Genomic DNA, 20,986 nt, shown 5'->3' on the forward strand with positions numbered 1-20,986 from the left:
CTATGCCAGACTAAATATGCCAGTATGTCTTGTCTAATGGTGCATTAATTTGCTTTTGTGTACTCTCACCATTTACTGTAATAGTAACACCTGTACACTGGGCAAGATTGCTTCTATCTCCATCTGTCCATTTTCATTGAGCCTGTTCCCACCTAGATGATGTTTTTGGATACCTCGGGTGAAAGTCAATGCAGTCTTCTGCTGTTGTAAACCACGGTTGTAAAAGGAGGTTATTTAAATTGCCATAGCCTTCCTGTCAAGTTGAGCCACTGAGATCATATTTTGCCCCCGACTCTGATGTCTGAAAAACTGAAGCTCTTGAACTGCATCTGCATGAGTCTATGTACTGTGCTGCTGCCATATTATCCCGATCGGATAATTGTGTGAATGAGTAGTTGTACTGTGTAGGTATTCCTAGTGCAATGTGTGTTCTTGCCTCTGTCCTATCGAAAATAGAGCTAGGGGAAGAGGATAAGTGAGTTAAGGCTTTTGTTCATGCTTAAATGACTTTCAGATTTTATAGTGAACATATCAACCCAAAACAGGGGTCAGTTATTTAGCTATTGGGTGCCAAGACCGGTAATAAAATTTGCAATATATGCAGCAGTCAGTGTAAGCTGAGGGTAATGAGCTATACATTTCCTATTTTGGTCTCGTCCTTGATACCAATCCAGCTGAGTCTCTGTAGCCTTGAGCGTCATACTTAATTAACCACAAGGAAATATCCCTATTTGACAAACCACCATCTAGTTCTTGTGGCTGAATCTTTTTGGCCTAGCACTCTAATCTAAAGTGGAAAGGTTTAACCAAAATAAAGGAATAATTACAGAAGATCGGGCCGAGCCAAGCCCAGACCAGGTCGCTTTCACAGGAAATCTCATTTATTCAGAGCTCAGTCAAGGATTAAATGATAAGTTCTCTTTGCTTAACAATAACGATAAATCAACACTGTTGGCCCTATTGTGGCTCCTAAATTGTGCTACGATATCATCAGCACATGGTGATGCTTGATTGATTCGTAGTAATCATCCTCACACTGGAGATATCAGGTTCATCATTTCACCCGTGCCAGTCTTTTGTCACCCCGTCCTCACCCATCAGTCATCGTCCTGCCAGCATACCGCCGCTGGGGTGGCTTGCGTCTTTTCAAACCTCATTTAACACTGAACCATGGTCCCTAATAAAGCCCAAATTGCTCATCGCCGAGCCAGAGAGGGGCTCCAGACATTCATTAGCTTAATGAAAACAGGCCACTCGGCTGCCACCGCCCAGTGAGCTTCTTCGGCCATCTGCTCAAGGGCTTCCTGCCAGCTGTGGAGTATTTCTGTCACATCCACCTCGCACCAGGAGATGCAGGCGTTTTTAACACTCAGAAACAAATGAGCCTCTTCATGCTGTATGATAGGGTGCAGAAAAAAAAAAAAATGCTTCTGCTTACGTTTAATCTGCATGCCACATATATACTCGAGAACGGGTAATTGCCAGAAACAGAACACCTACAACATTATTTGCTTGTTAAATATTCTTTCGGTGGAGCTAGCCTAAAAGCTGTTTCATCTTCAGATTGAGTGTCATCTTGTCTGGCCAAGCTACAGTGATTTTGAAGCGTTTCAGCTTATTTATAAGGCATGAAGGCATTTTCCAACCGAGCTGCACTAATGAGACGAATCTGTCTTCAACGTTCATTTTTTGGCTATAACTCAGGCGTGCAGAAATTCATAATCCAGTTTCCATACTAATCATCTTCCTTAAAGCACTTCAGGTTTAATCTAAATATAACAAGTGCTGCCAATGTGCTTCGTCTCTATATCCATCCCTAGGATGATATCGCTCTCCCGAATACTGGTTTTGGGAGTCTTCAAGCAGATGTGGTGTGAGTTCATCCGAACAATGCAGGTGGTTTTCTGTGGTGGTGTGCTGAGCAGATTATGCCTCCATACATGTGTAATGGTTGACTGTTTCTGTCTGACCATTGTGTGCCAGCTGACCTTTTAAAGCGTTTGAAGGGCACACTCCCTTCCCTTAACCAAATCTCTGTCCAGCAGAGCAGAAACTGAGTAAATAAACACAGACCATGTTCTAAGGTAATGGAATAATAAGATGTACAAAAACAATCTTCTAAAAATACTATGTTAAAGAATAAGGTTGCAAAATTCACACGCTTTTCTCAACAGATAGTTTGAATTGATTAATCTTCAGTTATTAATGATAATCAGCAGCACATTTCCCCCTCATTATAGGTTTTATTTTAACAGTTCTAGTGGCACAATCCAGTGTTTCCCAGACAATGATTTTTTTTATGGCAGCTCACAATATCAATGTACCTCCATGTATTAATTCTTTATATTTTTATTATTAAAATAGGTAAAATACAGTGCCGTCAGTTGATTAAAAGTTTTATCTAGGTAATAACAGTCTAAGGTTAATCACAAATTTAAAAAAACTTAGAATAACTTGTATTATAAATGTGCAATGTTGGAAAAACTAAATACATGACAAACTGGTTAGAAAAAATAGATTATGCATTTTCATAATATATCAAACATTAACAATTGTTAAATTAAAATCCCTTAAATAGAACCCACATTGCATGCAGTGGCTGGGAAGTATTGGGTGTGGCCACCTAGGACTCGAACCCAGATCCTCATATTCCAAAAAAAAAAAAAATCAGCAACATACTGTATAGCCTGAGCCACCATTTCCATGTCTTACTCACAAGGCAGGGTATTGATGTCCTGGACGAGGTGCCAATCCATCGCAGGGCACACACACATACATACACTCATCAATGAGATGCCAGTTAGCCTAATTTGCATGTCTTTGGAATGTGGGAGGAAACTGTAGCACCTGGAGGAAACCCACCAAGCACGGGGAGAACATGCACATTCCGTGCACACAGAGATGGGAATCGAACCTGGCTTGGAATTGAAGGAATGTAAGGAACCTGACTATAAGGATAGCTAAGCTACACCTTGGCCGCTGTGTGTAGTGCAGCAGGCATTGGAATTCGGATCATTAATTTTAAACACAACTGGTTTGCACAAAAGATGATATGCAACAGGGTGTGGGGTCTTTTTTTTTCATCGATTTTGCTTTTCCCAGGCCTTGGATTGAATTTTTTATTGGGTCACACTTTTAATGCATTTAAATTCACGTATCAGCATTTTTATTACATTGGGTATTAACCACTTTAAAGGCTACATTTAATGTGCATAGTATAAACCTTTTTAATATATTAAGATTATATTGGTGATTGGAAAAAAAGTGGAAAAAAAAAATAAGTAGCTGGTCTTGCTGACTTTAAGCCCGCTGTGAGTGTGAAATGTTAGTTGTTGCCCCAAGCCAATTCCTTGATAGCTTGTCATCCACACTGTGTGACTAGAATCCCCACTGGAGCTAAATTCTTTGGCCCTCATTCATCAGAGCTGCATAGAAATGAGCACAGATTTGAGCACCACGAATGACATACAAACTGCTCTGCATCTGATTCATATGACAAGCCGAGCAGTAATTTGAAATGTACCTGTATTGTCCCTTTTAAATAAATGAACAGTATGATGATGCAACAGCATCGGCTGCATGGAAATGAGCCCTCATTCACTAGTCCTTATCTGCATTTCATATACATACGACAAACCACCATATACCCTCATATACATCTCATTTACATCGGGCATACCTTTATTTATGCTCGTGTTCAGATAAAGATGAGGCAATAAAGAGAAATGAAATACAGCACAGGGGAGTTAGGCAGGTCTTGGGAGAGAAGTAAAGCCTGTGTGTATGTGTATGTGTGTGCAGGCATTTGGGAAAATGGAAATGTTATTTACGCTTGGAAATAATATCATATTTGATATTTGCCTAAGACTCCTGAAATGAACAAATCAAAATACTGGAACTTTTACAGAAATGCTTGAAAAAAATTGAATCAGACAATCAGAATGAATAAAACCCACTTGTCCAATTATGATTAGGATTTAGTAATTGTATTTTTTTGTTTTATTGTCATACGCATACTATCTAACTACCAACTACAATTTAAGGATGCTTAGATTGTTTTCTATATGAACAATAATTTGGAGTATATTTCAGCTTGTTAAATTCTTATTCTTTGGGTTAGTGCTTGCCAGTATTGCTGCACACCTCAAGGGTTTGGGTTCAAATCTCAGCGAAGCCCCTTGTGACACTACACGGGATATGATGTATCGACAATGAATAATGATTTTTATATGCTTGATTGAGCAGGTTTGAATGTGTGCAAAGTTTATGAATAATTCTGTTATACCACCTACAAGCACAGACCTCAGGGGCACTCTACAGATCTTTATTGGCATCCGAACATGTTCTAATATCACGTATAAGCAATCAAGTGTCCTGACCCTGAACATCGATTTGCAAGTTGAGAGATTGCAGTCTCTAAAGATAGAAGTTCATACTTTAACAGACAGCTTACAAATAAGCACAAACCTTCCTGTTATTAGTGCTGAAAAAAAATTGATCAGCACTTAGCTGAAATAGACTTCACTTTTTTTTTAACAATTTTTTGGGCAGTTAATGTGTTTAGGAGAGTGACTGACTTTGTCTGTGTTGGAAAAAAAAAAAGCCTATAGATGTTTTTTTTTATTGACTTTGAAGTAAGAGAGCTGTCAAGAAGTGTGAGAGACCAACAGTATTGCTTTTTCTCTTCTCCATTACAGTTTAATTTTGTTGGGAAACTGCTGGGGCCCCGGGGCAATTCCATGAAAAGATTACAAGAGGAAACCGGAGCGAAGATGTCCATTCTCGGCAAGGGCTCAATGAGAGATAAAGACAAGGTAGAGTAACGGCATCCTGCTTTTTGCTTTTGATTTCTGTCTCTGAAATGCATATGACATTCAATATTCACTTTGAATTATCCCTAAACACATTAATATGGAAAGCCGTATTCGGGAAAGGTTGAACTACTGGGAAAAAAACCCTAATAAAATTAAACTTATTAAAATGTGTTTATTTTTCATACGATTTCAGAATTCAGTTTATGTGTCATCGCTCATAATGCTGCATTGAAAGGAAAAGGCTGTACACAGCACATCTACTTTAACAAAGCTATTTATCCTTTGGACACTCAGTCCCCTGAAAGCTTGTCGGTGTACAGTACGTCTAAGCACAGCCTCAGCAGGTACTGGCACTCGGGGAGAGGGGGAAATGTAAAATATACGCTGTATAGGAATCCTTTTTTTTTTAGAATTAGACTTTTTTTTAATATATATATATACACACACACTTTCCCCTTCCAGTCAACTTTCCATGAACATGCTTCAATACAGCTGCACACTGTGGCTTACCCTATTTGTGTAGGTCAACTAGGGACTATGGTGAACATTGGACGCCAATGGTGACCATTGTGTTTATTTCCATTTGCACAACCGTTGCTGGGCCTCTGGTCAACATTTACACACTACACGCCTTTTAAAAAGGCCACTTAGCTTCATAAACTTCATGGTTTTGGACCCTGAGGAAACCCACCAAGCACGGGGTGAACATGCAAACTCCATGCACACCTGGAGGTGCAAGACAGTGCCAACCACTAGGGCACTGTGCCGCCAGTCTCCCCCATGTGTGTACGGAACTGGACCAACAGATTTATTCTGTATGAATAGTCATTTACTTAAACTCAAAATGAAATATTGTAATATTTTGGTATACTAGATTTTTGATTTTCATGACACGTAAGCCATAATCACTGCAATTAAAACAGAAAAAGGCTTGAAATGTTTCGTTTTACATGTAATTAATCTAGAATATATGAGAGTTTCAGTTTGTAAATTCAATTCCAGGTCCACATGCACAACGGTATAAAAACATTCAAATGTTGTGCATATAAGAGGAAGAGCATCCCTCTACAATAATGTGCTACGCAATATTCAAAGCTTGAAAACAGTGTTCTGTATAAAGACTTTTGATGAAAAGTACTACTAAAAAACCTTTTGTGTGTGTGTTTAGAAGCCATTCACTTATGTACTTTAAAAAATGGTGACGGTAATTGCTGTTTTGATGTGCCATCATTTTATTTCTGACTCGAAATGCTGATAAAAGTGCACAATTGAGTCATTGAATATCATGTTTACACACATCCATACCAGCTCCCAGTGAATATTGAAGCAGGAATACATTTGCATTGAAAATGAGCTTGGGGACACTGGATGGCCTTGCTGGCCCTTGATCGAGTCCTGTTGCATTTCATTTGGATTCTTAACAATGTAATGATGGTGTAAACTCGTAATACATGAAGAGAGTGAATGGTGGCTATCTATCAGCTGTACAGCGTCACCTCTACCACACTAGATGGCTAGGATTGAAATATATAATATAAAAATTGCAATAAAATATCTGGTACTATCACTGAAAAAGTATTGGAGGTAATATTTATATAAATATATATTTTTTTATAAATTCTTTTAATTAACTGTTACATTTTCAAAGAGATGAGCATGTGTATGTGTGGACACCAAACCGTCACACTCGAATACAGTTGGCACAAAATTTGAAGCACACAATTGTATAGAATTTCCTTTGTATGCTGTAGCAATACAGTTTTCTTTCGCTGGAACTGAGAAGCCCAAACACGTTTTCAGCATTACTAAACATTCATTTATTCATTCGTTTTTCCACACCGCTTATCGCAGGGGGCCTGGAGCCTATCCCAGGGAACTCGGGCACCAAAGGCATACCCTGAATGGGGTGCCCAACCATTTACAAGACACATACACACTCACACACTTTGGGCAATTCAAAAACACCAATCAGCCTACACCACATGCTGTTGGACCATAGGGGGAAAAAACACAGGGCACCTGGAAGAGATCCACTAAGCCCAGGAAGAACATGCAAACTTCACACACGCAGACCGGAGGCAAGATCCGAACCCCCAACCTTGGGAGTTTGAGGCGACAGTGCTAACCACTAAGTCACCATCACTAAATATTGTAATGCATTATTCAAGTATGCCTACATGATATTTTTGTCATTTTGCCTCGCCCTAGGCAAAGGCATATGAAAGGGCTTCTCTGTGATGGGCTGTAATTAAGTGGGCTGCTTGTTTGCTGCTGCTTCGTTCATTGTTTTTCTCTTGTCTCGCAGGCTCTGTGTTGGAGAGACAAAACAATTTATTATGTAGTCTGCTTGGTGTTAGTTAAAACCCCAGTCTGTATGATGATGATGATTATTATTATTATTATATGAATGTCCCAAAAGTCTCCACACATAGGGGAAATTAACATAATTAAGCAATTACATGCATAACACCAGACATGTAACTTGAGTTCATCGTGAGTGGGAGAGACCACTGTGTGTGTGTGTGTGTGTGTGTGTGCGTGTTTACAAAGACATGGAAATTATGTAGAGGATGTTTTATGAATAAAGTTATATTTCACTAAAAAGCACTTTTTTCCTAATTTCCCAAATGTATGGATACTGTTTTCCTGATTATTATTATTATTATTATTATTATTATTATTATTATTATTATTGTATTAGTAGAAGTAGTGGTGGCGTAGGGGTTAGCACTGTTGCCTTTGTACCTCCAGGGCCTGGGTTCGACTCCCCCATCACGGTCTGTGTGCATGGAGTTTACAGTTCTCCCTGTGTTTGCTGGGTTTCCTCCGGGTGCTCTGGTTTCCTCCCACAGTCCAAAGACGTGCAGATTAGGCTAATTGGTGTTTCCAAACTGTAGTGTGTGTGAATGTTGACTGGAGGTTCTACCACAGCCATAGAAATGGAAAAACCTAGTAAGCAAGGTTACTAACTTACTCCATCCCTCCATCCATCCATCCATCCATCCATCCAGGACCCTGTGTTGGACTACAGAAGAGTTGTAGTAGTATTAGTAGAACCATCTTTCAGTTATTATTTCTTGCTTTCTTTATTTGTTTGTTTTTCACTGAGTTTTAAAGCTGCTCCTGAAATGACATTTTCAAATTTTCTAGCAGAATTAAAAACACCATCTCAAAAAACAGCATCATAGTTATTATTTATCCAAAAGCTAATTTTAGGTTAGCACATATATCCATTTTCATCTAATACAGTTCAACTACATCCACTTTGCGGCTTTAATAAGCTTTAACCATCTTAAATATTGCTTTCAGCAGCATGACTGTTATCTCTCCATCAGTAACAGTGACGCAGACACACAGGAGCCAGAGCGTACCTCATTAACATCCGGGATGCATTTTTTCCCCCCTTTTGCGATGGAAACAGATTTTTAGCCAAAATAAAATGCATAATTTATGTGCAGAGTCATAACAGTCGGAGCGGCACAAAGACAGATTCAGACGCTTCTTTAGTATTTCTTTTCAAGTTCCTAATCTCAATCAGGCATACGTAATATCTTCCCCAGATCTAATTTGGGATCTAAGCATTATTTAAAGGGAAGAGAAGCCGATCATTATTTTACCGACGTGCTCCTTACTAAAAGGCATATTTGACGGATCTTTTTGTAGAAACTAGGTTACAAAAATGTAGCTGTCAGTACGCCATGTACCCCCTTTTTACTAAAAATAAACATACAAAAAAAAAAAAGAGAAAGACTTGTCATTATGTCATATTTCTACAGGGTTCTGCTGCACTTAGACTCACTTCTGTACCTTTTGAAACATATCCTGAAAGACAGACTTGGCTTCTAAAACAATGAGCCGTGCTGCATTTGCTCTCGGTTTGACATAAAAGGGAATTTAAAGCTTTCAGACGCGAGACAGTGAAATGTAATCTCATGGAAAGTTCTTCTATCTTGGACAAGGCAGGAAATAAAACAAATACTCAATTTGGCTTTCTTTTGCTTTCTCTTCTTCACACTACTGCTGCACACACAGGAAACTTAAATATTGAACATCAGAAAGCGAGTGAGTTTGGAATAACTGCAGAAATCAGAAGCGTCTTCTGACCTTCATTTAAAGGCGCATATGAAGTGATTGGGTCAGTGACATTGCGCTGATGTCACAGCAGCTATTAGTTAGTGATAATCAGAAATGAAGAGTCTGCATGACTGATCGAGTGTCTCTGAATGCCTGCTCTCACAGAGCTCTTCAGACTTGAAGTACAAGCCAGAGGCAAAAGTAATCAACAGGAGGCGGTAATGTAGGCTGCAGTAATTACACGTTTTCTAAAGAATAGTTACAGATGACCTTCAGCAATCAAATAGAATCAGGAAATCGAATGCCTCTCAGATAAACGCTCCTTTTTTTTCTCTCTGTCTCATAGTGGAAAATTAATGTGATGGGTGGCTACAGTACTGTACATCAGTTTCTGTTGGATAGCTCTTAATGTGGATATGTACTGTATTCTACCCAATAGAATTATTCATATGTCTGTAATGAACTGAGTCACCATGTCAGTATGTGTACAGCACAGTTATGTCCACTGCCTGGCCGAAAAAAAAATCCAATTTGGATTAAAAATAAAAAATTTGGATTCAAATAACCAGATACATCAGAGCTTTACTGCAGTGATTTATATGGTTTAGCTGGCAGCAATACTTTTAACCCTTACCCATGCACAGTAGGTACTGTGGTTTTTCATTTCGTAAACACTCATGTCAAAAGTTGTATCCTGTTGTTATGGAAAAGATTAAAAGATTCTCTTTCAGAAAGGGCGTTTTTTATTTTATTTATTTATTTTTTTTACCTTGATCAAGCAACAGAAAACAAGTAAGGAAGTTGCTGAAATTTTTGGAATTATTGGAATTGTTGTAGCTTAGTGGTTAGCACTGTCGCCATGTACCAAAGGTTCAAAGGTAGCATAAGAAATCAGTTTCCACATAGTCTTGACCTTAACCCTATTGGAGATCCTCGGATGAGTTGAAGAAGCCGTTCGGAGTGGTTCGACTCCCCCTTCATCATTATGAAAAACTCATCCAAAAATGAATGCAACACTGAATAATTTTTGTGACATTGCAGATGAGCGGCACTGTGGTGTAGTGTTGCCTCACACTTCCACGGTCCGGGTTCGATTCCCGGCTAGGCTTGATTCCCGTCTCTGAAGTTTGCATGTTCTTTCCGTGCTTGGTGGGTTTCCTCCGGGTACTCGGGTTTTCTCCCACAGTCCAAAAATATGCAGATTGGGCTAATTGGCATTTTCGAATAGTTTGTAGGTTGTGTGTGTGTTTCCTGCGACGGATTGTACCTTGTGCCCTTAGCCTCCTGGGATATGCTAGCAGGCCCCTTGCGACCCTGAATACAGGATAAAGCGTATAGACGAGTGAGTGAGGGCATACAGATGTCAGAAAGCCAAGCATGGATCAAGAAAAAAATAACATGTGACCATTTTTTTTTTTTTTTTTTTTTGTCGGACAGTACATGACATTGGCGTGAATAAATGTCTCTGTGGTTAATTAGCTTAATCTTCCACCAAAACAAGCGCAATCTCATCTGTAATTATACTACATTTGCTCTAAGAAAAGAAAAAACACAAAATTATTAAATAATAAAACAGAATTTCTACATGGTCACCCCTAGAATTCCTATAAACACAGGAGTACGGGAGGCCTGAAGCCCATCCCAGGAGACTTAGGGCATGGGACGGGGTATACTTTGGACACACACAAATACACTCAGTCACACCCTCATTCATACACTACGAGCAATTTGGGAATGCCAGTTAGCCTAATCTGCATGTGTTTTGACTGTGGGAGGAAACCGGAGTACCCGGAGGAAACCCACCAAGTACGGGGAGAACATGCAAACTCCATGCACACAGAGACGGGAATCGAACCTGGCAGGGAATCGAACCCGTACTCCAGTGCTACTACAGTTACAATGATACAATATAATGTACAGTAATTAGACAAAAGTGTGATCATTTTACAAACGGCAGAAATTGTATGTAAAAATGTGCTTTCGTACAGTAAACATCTTGCTTCCACACGATATAATACCATTTTATTTCTTATGGTAGCAATTAATTCATTGATCCAACAGCCTAAATCCAGTCCAATCATCCTGATTTGCTCTATGTTTAATCCCATGATATTTTATAACGGAACATAAACGCATTTTGTAACAAACTTAGTTTGTATTTAGTTTAACCCTCACCAGGCACGCACTAAGAATGAATCAATGGAGGTTGTAAAGGCATCATGTTAATGAATGTGGTCATTCAGACAGAACTAAAGCTGCTAAATTTCTCATTTGCAGGAAGAAGAGCTGAGGAAAAGCGGGGAGGCCAAATATGCCCATTTGAACAACGATCTCCATGTTTTAATTGAAGTCTTCGCACCACCCGGAGAGGCGTATTCCCGCATGAGCCATGCCTTGGAGGAAATTAAAAAGTTCCTGGTTCCTGTAAGTTCATTCAGGCTGCTTCATTTCCTTTTAACTGCTGAAGGGTAACTGCAGTGTACACCAGCCCCATTTTTTCCCTCTAATTAAGTATCCAGCTGTAGGTGAGACACTTCTTCCTCCATGCTCATTAAAACAACAACAACAAAAAAGAAGTAGTTTGGAAGCTTAAGCATTCGGCTAACTGGGGGACTACAAAAAACTTTGATGAGGACAGACTATGATAGACTTTTCTCAAATATGGTACATTGCTGAGCAATATCGCCGTGTTGTGTGTTTCAGTCCTGTCACGTTATGTAAAATATGCAATTTTTCGCAAACACCGATGACAAATAATAAGTGTTCCTATTACACCGAGGCTGCATATTTGCTTTGTAATATGTTTCCACGGAGTGCGAGAGTTAGGCATGGATTCAAAAGCTTCTCTCAGCATTTTTCAATCTACAGCTCCAGCTAGGAGCAGTATGAATCCCAACGTTAATAAGCTCAGCTATATAAGAGAGGAAAAAGCCCTGCTGTGTTTTTCCTCAAGCCTGAAGCATTTGCCAACCAATGATTAATGTTCCTCCTGTAATATACTGTATGTGCAGAGTCCACGCTGTAGGGCTGGGGCTGTGGACACTGATGCCCTCAGGTGCGAGGTGTTTGAAGGGACTCTCATGCTACTTTACCCATCATGCCCTAAGCCACGCCCTCAGCCTTTGGAGCACGGCTCTCCGTCATCAGAAGCACTGTGCTAGCCACAAGGCTTTATCTATTAATCTCATTTAGTTCCCACTGAGGCCCGGGCATACATTTCAAAGATCTTCAGATGAAAGATTTTCTAAGGTAAAAAAAAAAGACTTGACAGGACGAAGACACCAAAGACCTTTTCTCGGATTCATGAATCTATAATCAGCTCCAGAATTACTGGCACCCTTAGTAAATATGCATATGAAAAAATGTGTTAACTATTTTAATATCACACTAAAAAAATGAGAAATCTAACCTGTGATTGAAGTATTTTCTAAAGGTGATTAAAAAAAAAAATCACAAACGCTTAAATTATATGCACCCCTAGCAATTTTTATAGAGAACTAATACGGATACAAAATTAATCATGTTTCCATTTATATTTTACTTTCATTTTTATTTTTAATTGAATGTAAAGTGTTTCAAGGGGGTTTTTAAATATAAGGGGATCTATATTTATTCTTGTCTTCTCTTGAGCACTCATCCACCTGGAGGAGATTAAAGAACACAGAAATTAAATAAGATAAAAGTCTGGCCACCTCCATAAACTTCTACACATAGGAAATGCCGGCATCCATTCTTATGCCTATAATTTAATTCATAACAACCAGATCTGTAATGAATCTGCCTTGATGTAAATGCTTGAAGGTCGTTATGGGGTTACAGCATCTCCACATTTGCATTTAGATTCTTGCACGTTCCAACAAACTACTCGGGAAAGTTTCAAGTGCTGTCTGTCTCTGCGAAAAGGTGGCTGCTGGGTTGTAAATGTGGCAGATTGATCCAAAACATGAATCCAAATCTACACAAGAAATGTACAGTGATGACATCATAATGTATGTGATCGCTACATAACATTAGATAATGAGATAATTCCAAATCACAGCCAAATCAGTCCCCTAACCTGAACCCCATTTCAAAAACCCTGATGATGAGAGTTCACATGAGAGGATCTAGGAAAGGTTATGTATTAAGCAATTGACATTTTTTAATGCAAAATTTTTAAATAATTTTCTCCTGCTAAATATTAGATCTCTTCCTCATTTTTTCACTGTAAGATTAAGCAAATTAAATCGGGCATGCCTTTTTTTTCTCACATGCCAATTTAAACCATCCAAAGAGACCAATAATTCTGGACCCACACAATAATGTGATTTGGACTTGCCAGATTGAGCTTAGTCTTGTGCTAAATTATCAAATGCAAGCAACTGCTAAGCATCAATAACAGTATGCCTCTAGATTTTGGGCGGAAGGTTAAAAGATAAATGAGGATGAGTCTGTGTGCTCTGAGGCAGGACACAAGTGTGTGTGTGTGTGTGTGTGTGTGTTCCCTGTGAGGGTTATTAGAAGAAAGTCCATAGCGAGGGGCAATACACAGGCAGACCGGATAAAACTCATGTAATTCATAATCATAAACAAAGCGAATAGTTAAAAACACAAATGAAACTCTGCTCGTAACAAGGCACATAAGGGTTCAGTATTAAGTGAAGATGCCGGTTAAATATTTGGAAGAAACAAACAAAAACGCAGAGCATGTGTTTAGACGTTTGCCCGAGGACAACGAGACACAAGTGCACGTAATACCCAGCCAATATCATGATGAGGGCAGAGACGGGACCGAAAGAAAAATTGAAAGAGAAGCAGATGGCACTGTTGCTTTAGGAGTCATGGTGCAAAGCAGGACTGTGGAGTTTTTATTATATGTGATTAACTGATTTAATTGAAAGTACTACATTCTAGCAAGTTTAATAAAAGCTACAACAATAATCCTGTCTATTAGATACTTTACAGTTTGTTGAATTTGACAGCAATAGAGAACTCTTTACTGTATAATTATTAGGCATTTTATAAAATAATGTCCATATGAATAGGACGGTGGTTTCCAGTTTGACCCTGAGCTCAGCGCACTCCCTGTGTGGAGAAAGGCATTTTCTCTCTATGATCCTGTAGGTTTTCCCCCACTGGCCAAAATAGAACTTTTGTGGATTGACTATGCTAAAGGTCTGGTGTTTCATCGACAGTAGACACGCATTGTTCCTGGGATAGACACAATATCCAGGGTGACTCAAAAGCATTTAGTAAAGGTGAAGAAATAGCATGCATTTTAACGGTATGGCTAATATATACAGTAGTTAAAATAGATAGTAACATACAGTAGCTCTAGACTGCTTAATGGCATCTGGCCCATTAGCGGTTTTCGGTTTCTTCTGAATGCACACGAGTCGTGTGTATGATAGCTTATTAAGTATCACCACAGGCAACGGTTGTTTACCACCCATAAGGCATCGACAATGCACTGTACTGCCATCTGCTGCATTTCTATCAGGTGAGATACGTACACCACAGAATCACTATTAACTGTGGGGCATTCATTAGTGTGGACACGTGTAGAGATGTCAGGCAAGGACTAGAACATGAAATTATTTATATTCCCATATAGCATTATTATCAGTGGTGGTAGTGCTGTGTGTTGGCAACATGTAGTTTTTGTTCACCATAATATTATACTGTAGATTCTATACGAAAGACTAAATGCAACTGAGTACATTGAAAAAAGACAATACATTAATACTGAAGTATATAAAAAAATCTTGTGGTCACATCCAGTGTATTCAAACATTTTCATCCATCCATCCATCTAGGAACTTCTGTAGTCCAACTAGGGACCGTGAAGGCCAATGGCGATTACCATTGTATTTATTCATTTACATTTAGCCTTTACATTTGGCAGATGCCTTTATACTTTTTAATTTTTTTTGTTATAGCAGTTCGGCGGTGGTGTAGTGGTTAGCGATGTCGTCTTGCACCTCCAGGGTCTGGGTTCGATTCCCGTCTCTATGTGCATGGAGTTTGCATGTTCTCCCCGTGCTTGTACAGAGTGCCTGTAGTGTGTGAATGAGTATGTGTGTGTGTGCCCTCTGATGGATTGGCACCCTCCCCAGGGTGTTTTATTTTTATATTCAGGGTGTCTCCCGGAATAGGCTCCAGGCCCCCTGCGTCCCTGAATACAGGAGAAAGCAGTATAGATGATGATGAGTGAGTAAGTGCAGTTAAGGGCCTTGCTCAAGGCCCCAACAAGGACAACTTGGCAGTCGTGGCATTTGAACCGCTTGAGCTATCCCAGACACTATTCCTATTTTATGACCATGGTAGGACCTCCGATCAACACTCAAACACACACTACGGGCAACGGCAGTTAACCTAATCTGGATCTCTTTGCACTGTGGGAGGAAACCCACCAAGCACGGAGAGAACATGCAGAGTCCATGTACACAGACGGGAATCGAGGACCCTGGAGGTGTGAGGCCACAGTGCTAACCACTACGCCACCGTGCCATATTAATCATTTGGAATTCGTAAAGTGGTTTATATGAGAGTACTGTTAATTTTTCAATTCTGATTGGCCAAGAGGTGTTGATTCCTACTGTATAACAACTTTTCTGAAAGTACTTCCAAGTACAGTGGAAATCTCCATCATATCAATGCACAAATTCTAATACGTTACAGTTTTTTCTTTGCATACAGTACATGGATTAAAAATGTGCTATTGTTAATATGCTAAAGGTCTAAGAAGACATTTATGCAAGGAGTCTCTAGTGTCCGTGGTTTGTGGCACTCAAGGGTGAAGGAGTAAGTGTTGTCACAGTGGAAATTCTCTGTAATGTGGCAAACGGCATTTCTTCCTCTTATTAATAGTTAAACAGAGAAACAGAGAGACCAGTGCTGCTTAATGATAACAGAAACTGACCTGATTCGTGGTCAGTCCATAGCAACAATAAATGGACAATGTGTCAAATTGCTATGGTAACGTATACAAAATACAATAAGATATACCGTTATAGGAAAAAGATCAACTTAAGAGTCAACAAAACCATCAATGTTTGGGCTGAATCACATTTATATAATTAATTATATAATTATAATAATAATTATTATATCTACTAAAATTCATTTAAATATATAGGTTGACCTTTTTCTATGTAATTATGACATGATTTAAAATTAGAATATAATTTCTTTACCATTTAATTTTCAATCACTGAACAGGAGAAAATATTCTCTGGGTTTTTTTTCCCATGGAGTATTCTTCTACTTAGAAACAATATTTTTCATTCTTCTTTTTTTATTTTTTTAATCAAAAACAAAGAGAGTGTGTAGTGAATACGTAGATTCATTTCTGCTGTCAGGTGTGGGCTGGAACGATTCTGGGAATGGCTTTTCTTGGCTTCAGAATATTGATGTGAGTGGTGCTTCTTCGTTTGCCTGGGTGGATGGAGAGCAGGGCTGAGAGCTGGGATCTGTGCCACTAGTTGGCAAATTTCAGGCGGACGTGCGAGTCTCTTCACAGGAGTGGATGTTCGGAGAATGTCAATGGCTTTTGAGTAGCTTGTTTAAGAAGCCAGCATGATACACAGGCAGTGTGTTTTTGTTCAAAGCTTTTCTTTCTATTATACATGCTGTTGCTTTACCCTCTTGAGAATTGAATGTCTTTATATGAGGACATGATATTTTTTCCGAACTACATTGTCCATATATCATTGTTTGATCATTTTCAGCATTATTCTTTTGCCAGACTGATTTGTTTGAGAACATTAATTAACAGTTATCGGGTGCAAATAAACAGACACAATTGAGGCCAGGCCTCAGGGGGTTAAAGCAGCAGGTTCCAGACATGAGTCAATGGCTCTCAATCCGGTCCTCATTCCACCCCCCACACAACACCCCCTGCAAAGGTAAACAGTCTTGCAAGAACCCAGCCTACATAACCGGGACAAGGCATACTGAAAGGGGAAGCTTACATAAACTTTTTCCTTTGTTTAAACTAGTGCTGTCAATCGATGAATTATTTTCATCTAGTTAATTACAATCATAGTCTGTGATCAATCACAATTTTAATTACCTCTGATTTACATATATTATGTACTGTACATGCAATGCTGAAATAAATAAATGCATGGTAGCTTACGTAGGCCAACGCTGGTTAAGGCGTTGGCCTACGGTTCCAGTTTCAAATCCCATGACTACCAAGTTGTCCCTGATGGGCCCTTGAGCAAGGCCCTCAACTGCTCAGATGTATAATGCGATAAAAATGTAAGTCTGAATTTTGTGTCTAAGTAAGCATAAATCCCTGCATCCTTGCTCTAAAATCTAGTGGAACGCCTACCCACAGGAGTGCAGGGTATTATAATTGTCGCCACAGCGGAATATCCAGTCCGCACAACAACTTGGCATAGGTTTTACACCGATGCCCTTCTTGATGCAACCCTCCCATTTTATCCAGGCTTGGCTGGGAATCAAACCTGGGCCTTCTGCATGGCAGGCGAAACACCTACCACTGAGCCACCAGTGCCCATTATATAATTGCAGAGAGAAAGGATGTTCAAAAAGCAAACATACTGTAGGTGTCTGCAAGCTTTTCGTAGATAGCATTGTGGAATGTCTTGGTGTCAAAGTTATATGCTACAGCAGCTATAAGCAATAGCTTCTTCTTTTTTTTCTCCATTTTGAAGTTCATAAGACTGAGTGACACCCTGAGACTCTTTCCTTACATGAATCTTCACCAAATTAACAGTTATCCACTTTTCTTTTTTAAAAATAACTCCAGTTGATTATTATCCTTAGGCTATGTGAAGAATCAGACATACGAGTCTCTGTAAAAAAGGGTAAAATATAGATGTTTCTATAGAAACGCTAACGTTCTCCAATTTTGAAAGAACACATTGTATAGCCAGATCTACTGTTTCATGAATAATCATCACCTTCATGTTTAAAGAAACAGCGCTGTGGTATAATGAGTTATACAGTAATCTTACACTCATACCATTCCCCTGTCTGATCTCTACCATGTCTGTTCGTCAATTCTGGTAAGAGCTACTTAATCAGCTCGGCCAAATTAAGCCACTGACTTTTCATTACTGTTCCTTAAACGATGTTTTTTATTTTCGAGCCAGCCGTCCCTCAGGAGCACCATACAGCAACATGACCGATCTCCACGGCAAAAAATATGTTGTTGTTTTTTTGACGCCTTTATATGTATAAACATAAAATAGGCATATTCCTCTACTGTACCAACAGCAAGCAAATGCAGTATACTGTACATCAACAGGGCAGAGATACAGAGATACAGTACATTGGTAATTACATGCGAGCGCATGCCTTATGGTTTGCTTTCAGCAGGAAATTTGTCATCATAGATGCATGGTGTGTACTGTAATAAATAACTTGAGTGTACCTGCCTTCACTTCGCAAATAGCTGCACTGCTTTGACCCTGGGATCCTATAGCGTCTTCGTTCTATGCTGACTGTTACAGCATGGAAAAGACATCAGGAAATGATTAGCTCTGGCATCAGATGGCTTTTGTGCAGGAAGTGTGAAATCATAAAATGTGGGGAATGCAGGTGTTATGGTCTAAATATCTTTTATTATGCATTACCGTATAATATATTATTCATGTCTGAATGAACAAATCCTCAACCAAGGTTGTACTTCAAGCATCATGGCAGATTAAATACAGTAGTGTACATCCAAACTTGTCAAGGAAAAAAAAAAAAACCCACACCATGCAAGATTTTTAAATGTGAGGTATATTTGAACACTTTCCTATAACAGGGAAGCGAATCAGATTAGGACATAATTACAAGGTGCATTCACAAAACAAGCGATTAAACAGAAAACTTGCTTTCTGGAGGACGGTGTCTCAGTCACAAGCAGCAGGCTTTTTATTGATTGGTGACTGGATCACAATGAAAAGGCCACTTTCGTCTCCTTGCCATTTCTAATATTTTCCTGTGCCCAGCTGTTACAGCAAACAGGAAGGGGAATAAGTGGCTGCTGGAAATGAGGATCCATTTATCTGCCTGTGGCACTGACAAGATAATAAAATAAGAGCTATCCGTGCTGTAATCGGCCTTGTGATTCAGGGCCCTGTCATGTTCAATCAGATGGGTGAGGGGGGACTTTATAAATGCAGGAAGTGCTGGTATTCTCTCACAACACAATGCGCTGATAGCTGGTGTGAAGCAAAGTTCATAGGCGAGCTTTCTGTCTGTCTTGTGCTCTTGTCTCGCAGTGTAAATGAAAGATCATGTTCGTTTTCGCCATGGCGTAAATGATGCGTTTTTGACATCTGTTCTCATTTTCATTAGCTTTTCTTAGGATTGGACATAGTGTACCTCCGCTGCATCACAAGAGTATTGTTATGCGACAAGAAAAAATATAAAATTTGACAGTGCTTCATTTCAGGACTCACATCTAAAGCATTTCTAGTTTTGTAGCCTTTTACTTTTAATTATGATTTATTTCGCTTAGTATCGAGATCCGAACTCTTTAGATTCTCACTCATTATTTGTCCTAGTTCTAGACCTAGTTTATGGCAGCTATATTTTTCAGGTGGATATTAGTAAAAATAAAGATTGTCTGCCTTTCAAAATATTGATCTACTGCAAGGTGACACAGTGGCATATTGGTTAGCACTGTGGCCCCACAACTCCAGGCTTGAGACCCTCCTCGGGTCAACGTGCATCAAGCTTGCATGTTCTCTCCATGGGTTTTCCCTGGGTACTCCTGTTTCCTCCCAGAGTCCAAAGTCATGCAGATTAGACTTATTGGCGTTTCCAGATTGCCCTTGGTGTGTGAGTGCCCTGCCATGGACTAGCATCCCATCCAGGAGGTCACGCTGTGATAGGCTCCAGGCTTCCCGTGACCCTGTGCAGAATCAGAGCTGTAGAGAATGAGTGAGTGAGTAAGTGATCTACTGCAAGGTGGCACGGTGGTGTAGTGGTTAGGCCTGTGGTCTTGTACGTCCAAGGTCGACTTCCTACTTTGGGTGCTTGGTTGGTTTCCCTAAGTTTCCTCCCACAACTTAAAGACATGCAGCTTAGGCTAAATGGCTTTTCCAAATTGGCCATAGTGTGTACTATAAGTTTGTGTTTTTGTGTTTGTGCCTTGCGATTGATTGATCCTTGACTAGGATGTACCCTACCTAGTGTCCCAAGTCCAATGGGATCGGCTGCGGGCCTCCTGTGAGCATTTACAGGATAAGCAGTATATTGAATTAGTGAGTGAGAGTGATATGTACATTTGTATGTCAATAGCGTAAACCCTGGACAACAATATCTATTTTTTTTTTAAGCTGTATTTTATGCTGCTTACTCTTCCTGCAGGATTACAACGATGAGATCAGGCAAGAGCAGCTGCGTGAGCTGTCCTACCTAAACGGCTCCGATGACCCAAGCAGAGGAAGGAGTGTCCGAGGACGTGGCATACGGCTAACCTCCACAGCGGTGACACGGTATGGACCGGTGCATCTTTTATATTATGATCATTATGTCGCCTCAGACGCAACACCTTCAGCTTTATGGAAATTAAAGTCACCGTAAATCAGAGCTGAATGAATCTCATTTAGTTTGAGCAGCTAAATAAAAAGAAATACATACAAGACTGACACTCAGATTTTTCGTTCTCGCTTCGAAGAAGCTCAGAAAAATATGTGAATGTAAAATCATTGAAGTAGAGCCAGTTTTCAGGCTCAGACTGCTGTTGCACTTGGTTGTAATAATATGCCCTAAGCACCTCTGGCTCAAAATGTCTCGATGAGGTTATCAGATGAAACTTTAATTGCCCCTCATCAAACACATCTTAGGCTTATTATTATGCATTATTCATGTGTCTCATATCTCAAATATGTTCACTAATTTATATTTCATACATTCTACACTTGCCCTGGCTTGTAGCAGTTTCAGAAAAGCAGGATTCCCTTGATAGAGTGACAGCTTGCGCCACTTCGGGTGGTAATGGATTCAAAATGCGGCTCTGTAGCTTTACCTTCCCCGTAGTACAGTATGCACGCTCCTGTATAGCGTTGTATGCTTCCATTCATGCTGCTTATATATTGCACGGACGGGAAAAAAAGGCACACACCATAAGAATTTATTCGACTGCCTTT

The 20,986-nt window shown here is 39.6% G+C and overlaps 1 protein-coding gene across 4 annotated transcripts in view; it reads left to right on the forward strand.

Moving 5' to 3' along the window:
* khdrbs2 (KH domain containing, RNA binding, signal transduction associated 2) overlaps positions 1 to 20,986 on the forward strand; it is a 124,484-nt gene that overhangs the window by 43,941 nt on the left and 59,557 nt on the right. For all 4 annotated transcript variants that reach the window (XR_008361059.1, XR_008361060.1, XR_008361061.1 and 1 more), the window contains exons 3-5: positions 4,698 to 4,814; positions 11,166 to 11,312; positions 20,205 to 20,332. Coding sequence is in view for 1 of the 4 variants with exons in the window: in XM_053503063.1 (XP_053359038.1) it covers positions 4,698 to 4,814; positions 11,166 to 11,312; positions 20,205 to 20,332 (392 nt within the window). In the remaining 3 variants the exon portion in view is untranslated. The remainder of the gene's footprint in view (positions 1 to 4,697; positions 4,815 to 11,165; positions 11,313 to 20,204; positions 20,333 to 20,986) is intronic.

Source organism: Clarias gariepinus, chromosome 8 (assembly GCF_024256425.1).
Source record: "Clarias gariepinus isolate MV-2021 ecotype Netherlands chromosome 8, CGAR_prim_01v2, whole genome shotgun sequence".
Lineage (NCBI taxonomy): Eukaryota > Metazoa > Chordata > Actinopteri > Siluriformes > Clariidae > Clarias > Clarias gariepinus.